The following is a 7,028-nucleotide window of genomic DNA, read 5'->3' as shown; positions in this document are numbered from 1 at the left end:
CTCCCACTAGCGTCCCGCCTGCCAGGGGCCCTAGCGTCCTGCCTCCCACAGCGTCCCGCCTCCCACAGCGTCCCTCCTGCCAGGGGCCCTAGCGTCCTGCCTCCCACTAGCATCCCGCCTGCCAGGGGTCCTAGCGTCCCGCCTCCCACAGCGTCCCGCCTGCCAGGGGCCCTAGCGTCCCGCCTCCCACAGCGTCCTGCCTGCCAGGGGTCCTAGCGTCCCGCCTCCCACAGCGTCCTGCCTGCCAGGGGCCCTAGCGTCCCGCGTCCCACAGCGTCCCGCCTGCCAGGGGCCCTCACGCGTCCCGAATTCTGGAGCATTTGGCGTCAGGCGATGGCGGGAAGGGGGCTCACGAGGCCCCGTAGTCCCAGGGTGTTTCTGCATTTGTCAGGCTCCGCGGGCACCGGCCTCCTGCCAGATGCAACTCACTGCGAACGTCAAGGAAAGGCAGGTTTTCCTGGGCAAGTCCTGATATTGGATGATCTTTTCATTGAGAGTCATCAGCCAGGAGTGTTGGATTCAGGTCTGACCGGGCACTGGCAGCGTCCCTGGGCCTGTGTGTGTCGTCCTTTTCATGGGAGACGATGGTGTGTCCCTCCTGTGACATCAGCCGGGGCTGACACCCCCTGACCCTTCACAAAAGTGCACCTGGGCCTCTGTTACTGGTTTCATGTCCACAGGCAAGAGCCGCTCCGGGTCTGGCCCGTCTGGTTCTCTCACTGACTCAATCGGGACCCGTGTGTCCTGGTGTCTCCTGGAGCTGAGGGACCCGGGGTGGGCCCACCCCCTCTGGGGGGCTTACAAGGCCCTTCCCCACCTTTTCTGGGTGCTGTCACCTGCACTGCTGCCCCTAAAGACTGAGGTCAGACCCCTGACTCTTTCTGGGGTTGGGGGAGGGATGGCGGAGGAGGGGGGTTCACAGAGCTAGCACTTGCTTCCTGACGCAGCGGCCACAGCAACGGCCTGGTGCCCTGGGGCCGAGGGCCGCAGGTGCATGTGACGCACGACGGGGGAGCCCATGCAGCTCCCGGGCCTGCGGCGGAGAGCTTACCTCCAGAAGCATCGTATCTGCCAGTTTCTATTCACACACGCAAAACCCCTTTATGTTAAGCCTAGTAAGAGCCAGAATTGGTTTTCCTGCAGCAGGAAGACATCTCAGAGCATCCGTTCAAGACCCAGAGGCATTTCCTGAGGACGACGCCCAGCCTGTCATGGGACCAGCCCGGAGGTCACACTGCCCGGAGGTCACCCGCCTTTGGACCCCTTCCCTCTCGTCCGAGGGCCCAGATTTGAGGCTCCTCACAGTGGTGAGGGGGGTCTCCGACCCCGCAGAAGCTGCATCCACAATATATGATTTAGGAGAAACAGAGATTTAATTCCACTTGGCCTCCTATTTTTTTTCCTTTCTCTAAATCAGAGTTATCAACAGTGCTTTCTACATTTTTAGAGGTGACATTTAAAATTCAAAGTAAGTAATGCAAAATGGCGCTGGAGTTTATATTTTAAAGTTCACACATGTACACGTTCCTCTTGGAAGAAGCTACTCTGCGAGTGTTCCACGGGCAAAACCCTTACGATGGTCCAGTATGTGGTCAGACAGCATTGGATGGGCAAGTCCCTCAGAGGCCGTGGACCCAGCGGTGCTCTGGGGACCAGCGACAATGGATGCAGCGTTGACCTCAGAGCAGAGAGGCTGGAGAGAGGTCCAGAGAACCCACGGAGGAAGAGGGGAGGCGAAGGCAACGCCCAGAGGACGAGGCCACACACCGCGTGCCGGGAGCCGCCCAGCTGCGGGGCTGAAGCCCGCAATTCCCGCTCACGTCTGTGCTGCAGGGCGACCGGCGGGGCTGCCGTGGAAGCTACAGCCAAGGTGTGTCTCCTCCGGGGACCCCGGGCTCCTGCTTCCCCGTGGCGCCTTCAGGCTCCGGGCAACGGTCCCAGGGCGGCAGTCCCCGTGCTGCCTGGTTTGTATTTCCCCTTTTCCGTTACACCTCATCATGATCTTAGTTGGATGTGTCCTTTTTGGTATGTTTTGCAATCAAACAAATTGGGATGTTAAGAAAGACAAGAAGAAAGGAGGGAAGAGGTCAGGTCAGGGGTCGCTTGTCTGATCAAAAGCGGCAAATGGGCCTCTCCGGGCCGCGGTGCAGACCGTGTACGGGTGTCCCTCCCGCATGGCCAGGCATCAAGGCTGGGCCTTTGGGGGTCTAGGGTGGGCAGGTCCTTCCACCCGGGCTTGTCCCGACCAAGACTGAGCTCTGTGGAGCCTGCGGCCCCTCGTCTGCTTTTTAGTGGCGACCCTGCTGGTCTGTCAGCCTTCCCTGAGGGAGTCCCGGGGGAGAGGCAGACGCAGATGAGCCATCTCTGCGTTGGGAGCACAGGTTGGCCCAACTGGGCATTTGTGTGGTTTGTAGCATCTTCCTTTGAGGGTGCGTGGGCTGGTCTAATTATGAAGAACTTTGGAGAAAAGACCTTGAGAAATACGACGGGCTTTCCTTCAGGACTGGAGTTACTTGCTTAAAACCGTCAACAGTAAGGGGAGGCCTGAGGTGGGCGACAAACTCTGTGAGCCTAAGGCAGGTTTTCTGAGTTGTTAGAAATTTAAATATTGGACTGAGTCGAAAGCAGCGAACTGGAGGAACTCACTGAAGCTCCGAACTGGAGGAACTCACTGAAGCTCTGAGGCTGGAGCATCGGAGTGGGAACCCACCCACAGGTGTGGCCTGGGTTCCAAGGGCTCAGAGGGAGCCCATGGGCGCCCTGAGGGCTCCCGCCTCCTGCTGATACACCGGCTTCCTGGGCCCCGCCCTGCATCCACCCTGGTCTCTCTGGGGCTTTACTTCCACCCTTCTTGTTGGAACGCGGGTGCTTCTGTGTGGACAGGGGCGTCCTGCGTGGCGTTTGCCCTTGGGATGGCCTGGCCTCTCACCCTGTCCCAGCTCCAGGCCCTGCAGGACCTGGCGAAGGTCACCCCGACTCGAAGCCAGCGGTGCTGCCACTGCGGCCGCCTCCTGGGCCCGGGCCACGCTGAGGCGCCATTGCCAAGCAGGTCTCCGTGGCACTCAGGCCGCCACATCGGTGAGCGGCTGGGCTCACCCTCTGGGCCCCACTTGAGGCCACAGGGGCTGCGGGGAGGCCATGTGCACCAGTCCTGCCTCCCAGCTAATCCCCCGCGACAGGTATGGCCGGAGAACAGCGGCGGGGCCAGCACCGCCCGCGGGACCACACTCAGGAAGGAAAGAGTGCCCGGGCTTGGACGGTTTCCACTCCAGTTCCAGACCCATCACTTTGCTCCCTTGGAGGGCGCTGCTGTCTGCGCTAACGGTGAGGATCAGAGAGGAGCACGAGGGCAGAGCCGCACGCGCTTGGGGACCTTCTTGAATTCGAGTATCAACAGCACCATCGCAGAGGCAGCCGTGCAGTCAGGTCCTGCTTTACACTCTGATGAGGGTCAGCGCCGGGCAGGTGTGGGGCCTGGGCTTTACCGGCTGGAGACCAGGCGGCAGGGTGCAGGTCCCCCAGCCCCTCAGCCCCCAGGGGAGCACCTGGGTGTTCACCAACCTGTTGGTGCCGAGGGCACACAGGCAACTCGCTCAGAAGGAGGCACAGGTGCCCGAAGATGCTCAGGGCTCAGCACGGTTCAAACCGGGGTCGTGGGCAGCTCGACACCTCCAGGTGCCTCCAGGACACCTCGGTGGCGTTACACTCAGGAGCTGGTCGGGCAGCTGACTGCCAGGGCCAGGCCCGAGCAGGTGGCCGGAGCGTGGCATCCTGGGGCACGGGGCTGGAGCCGCCCCTGCTGGCTTTCCTCCCCACGGCCCCCAGGGGCCGCAGGCGTCTCACCCACAGGCTCCCAGACACAGGCAGGAAAGTGCTTGCAGCAGACCTGCAGCACCACACGTTAGGTTGGCATCTCTGTTCCTCTCAGAAGCTCTCTCCGGTGTAAATGTTATTTGTTAGCAATAAAACCCCAACAAACTGCTGAGATTCCAAGCTCTCCAGGCAAGGGAAATCCAGCTGGTTCCCAGAGTCCTGGACTGGCCGGCGTGGAGCTGGCTGGGGCTTGGGGGAGGGTGTGGATGGACTTGGAGGAAGGAAGGAGGGTGCTGGGTGGCCTGGGCAGCCCTGCAGATTTGCACAGAAGGGCTGGAGGGTCAGAGACAGAGGCGAAGATGGGGCCTGACGCTGGGGCACCTGGATCACGTGCGGTGGCGCCCCGGGGCGGTGCTGCCCCCCCTCCCCCGTTCACCCTTCATCTGCCAGTGACAGGACCCATTTTGCAAATGAGGATATAAATTCGAGGATGCAAAGCTTCAAACACGGCCAACCCGGAGGCCCTGGCTTGTTGGGGGCTGGTGCCTGCAGGCAACAGGTGACGGCTCAGAGCTGGGGTGCGGGCCCGGCTGCGCCTGGAGCACACACCCTCAGACGCCTGAGAGGCAGGTGGCATGGCAGCTCTGCGAGCTGATGCCGACCTTTGGCAAAAAGCATCTCTCTTGTTTGGACATTTCGAATCCAACAGGAAGAAAATGAGCAAGTGACTCAGACACAGCCCTGCTTGTGAAGAGTCAGGTCTGCACTGACGACCCATGACAGTGTCCGAGCCTCGGCCCCTGTGCCACGCTGTCCTCGGCCAGCGGTGTTCTCTGCGTGCGCTCCGCTGCTGTCCCTCACAAGCAGGCACAATGCATTATTCACTCAGCATCACCCTTTCCGGAATCCAAACAGCAGGAACCACAGGGAAGCGCCCCGAGCCTGCAGGCCGAGCCCCACACAGCCGGCCGCACCCCCTTTTCTGGTGAGAGAGGCGTTCTCTGTGCTTGCCGAGAGCGCCGCTGAAGCCCACCCGCATCCCCTGCCATTCGGCCAACTTTCTGATGGGAAGGAGGCCGGCAGGGCTGCAGCAGGAGGGCCGTGTGCAGGGCCAGGGCCGGGCGAGGGAGGGCCCCAGCCCGGGGTCAGAGAGGTTTTCACAGGTCATGGTCGAGCCTGGGTGGTGGTGGGACACTGTCTCTTCCACCGATTCAGTGATTCAACACTGCAGCACGTCTGCCACTAATTAGTATGATCTACGCAGAGCAGCCGCTGACGAGCAGCGGAGCAGGCAGCCCGAGGCCCCCCTCCCGCCCGGCCCCGCCCCCAGGGCCCCTGGCCGCAGGGCCAGCATGCGCCCACCGCCCCGGCTGACCACGAGGCAGCTTACTCTCCCTGCCTGGGGATCCGTGAGTGGCGGTGGCAGCCTCAGCCTGCCCGCCCCCCCCACCGGCCCCCGCGTGTACTCACCATGAGCACAGCGAAGTTACTGAAGTGTGAGCAGGGGACGGAGGTGGTGCCAACGGCACAGCCGATTACGTCGCACCGTTCTCCCCGCCGGCCTCCATGGCCGTCCAGAAGGTCAAGGTCCCAGGCAGCGGCCACGGGGTAGAGCCCTGGGCGACCGTGATGGGGCGGGTGAGGGTGGAGAGGCTGCCCCCATCTGCGAAGACAGGGCAGGTCAGGGCGGGTGGGGGTCCTCCCTGCCACCTGCATCTAGCACCCCACCCACGGGGCAACCCCCCGGCTGCAGCCGGCAGCAGCTGTTTCCGAAGTCTGCCCCCATCTCATCTCCCTCTGACCCAGCCAGCCTGTTGGAGTGTCTGGCTTGGGGTACCCGAGTCAGGCAGAGGCTCCGGGGACGACCTGGGACCTCAGAGCCTTAGAGGGACGGTGCCCCCGGGGAGCACTTCCTTATCCATATTTAAAAACCAACCTCCGCTCGCCATCCCAGCGCGAGACACTCAGCCCAACCTCAGGCTGCAGAAGACACGTACAGCATGTCTGTCAGTTTAAGTCAAGAGACTCCAATAACCCCCAACGGACAGCCAGACCTGGGAGGGCGAAGCTTCCGCCGCCCAGACGTGGCCAGACCTCACGGGCTGGCGTCTCCCACACAGATCAGTTTATCTGGTGGCTCCGTGCCGTCTGTGTAACCCAAAGTTGTTGAGAAGCTGCATTTGGAAGAGCAGGAACTGCTCACTCCTGGTCGGCGCTGATGCCCAGGAAGCGGCCGGGGCAGTGTATGCTGCGGCCACCGGGCTCCGACCTCGCCTCCCCCCCAAGTCCCACTGCCTCCTCGCCCGGGGGGGCCCACCTGCCGCGCGGACCCTGGAGAAACGCAGCCCAACTTCTCACCTATTTTGGCAAAAACAGCAGGAGTGGCAGCGGTCCTGCGCTTCCTGTTGGCGAGAGGCGGTGAGTTCCCGGGTCCGGGAGCAGTTTTCCACCCCAGGGGCAGCGCTGGAGCTCGCGAGTGGAGTTATCAACAGATTGCAAGCCTGCAGCCCAGCGACGGCCAGGGCTCTGCACCGGGGAGGGTGTCAGAGCCGGAGGGGCAGGCAGTCACTGCCGTTCTCAGCAGGCGGCTTCCCGGACTCCGGTGGGGAGTGCCTGCTCCCTCGGGCGGGCGACGGCCAGGGACCAGGGACGGTCGGGAAGCAGGAGCCGTAACCATGGGGATGGGGGAGGCGCTGATGGCGGCGGCCAGCTCCCTGCGGCAGGGTGGGAATGGTTCTTCCCAGCCAGACCGCGGGCCCCATCACACCGCAGAGCCGATTTAAAGAGACAACCGGCGGTTTTGCCTTCGCTTCCAAGAGAATCGGACAACTCACAGCAAAACGTCTCCCTGAAGAGGCAGAAGGAGGACAGCGCGATGTTATTTTTTTATTACGGGAACCCCTGTCCACCGGGGCTCTGAGAACAGAAATACAGACAAGGAAATTGATTTTGGAGGAATTTTCAGTCCTCATATTAAAATATTCTCAAATCCAAATATGGCCACACCGTGGTGAACCCACGAGTCCACGCCAGCATGAGTCAGCAGTGTGATCCTGCCAGTGTAGACAGGCCTCAGCTGTGCAGAAAGAGGCCCCCACACCCCTGCCCAGCCCAGGGTCCCAGCCCCCAGCCCGGGCGTTAGAGCTGGAGATGACAGGGCACAGGAAGGAAGGCACATGTGTGGAGAGGAGGGAGGACAGGAGGATGGTGCACAG

The 7,028-nt window shown here is 62.2% G+C and overlaps 1 protein-coding gene across 1 annotated transcript in view; it reads right to left on the bottom strand.

Moving 5' to 3' along the window:
• The window catches only part of ADGRA1 (adhesion G protein-coupled receptor A1), a 33,443-nt gene extending 26,656 nt beyond the window's left edge, over window positions 1-6,787 (bottom strand). The window contains exons 1-2 of the mRNA XM_027113031.1: window positions 6,172-6,787; window positions 5,284-5,476 (exon numbers count right to left, since the gene is read on the bottom strand). Coding sequence (XP_026968832.1) covers window positions 5,284-5,286 — 3 coding nt within the window. The 5' untranslated portion in view covers window positions 5,287-5,476; window positions 6,172-6,787. The remainder of the gene's footprint in view (window positions 1-5,283; window positions 5,477-6,171) is intronic.
• Between the last annotated feature and the right edge of the window lie 241 nt (window positions 6,788-7,028).

Source organism: Aethalodelphis obliquidens, unplaced genomic scaffold, assembly GCF_003676395.1.
Source record: "Aethalodelphis obliquidens isolate GAN/ISIS:26980383/991018 unplaced genomic scaffold, ASM367639v1 scaffold11, whole genome shotgun sequence".
NCBI lineage: Eukaryota > Metazoa > Chordata > Mammalia > Artiodactyla > Delphinidae > Aethalodelphis > Aethalodelphis obliquidens.
This window is presented reverse-complemented; position numbering and strand designations above follow the sequence as displayed.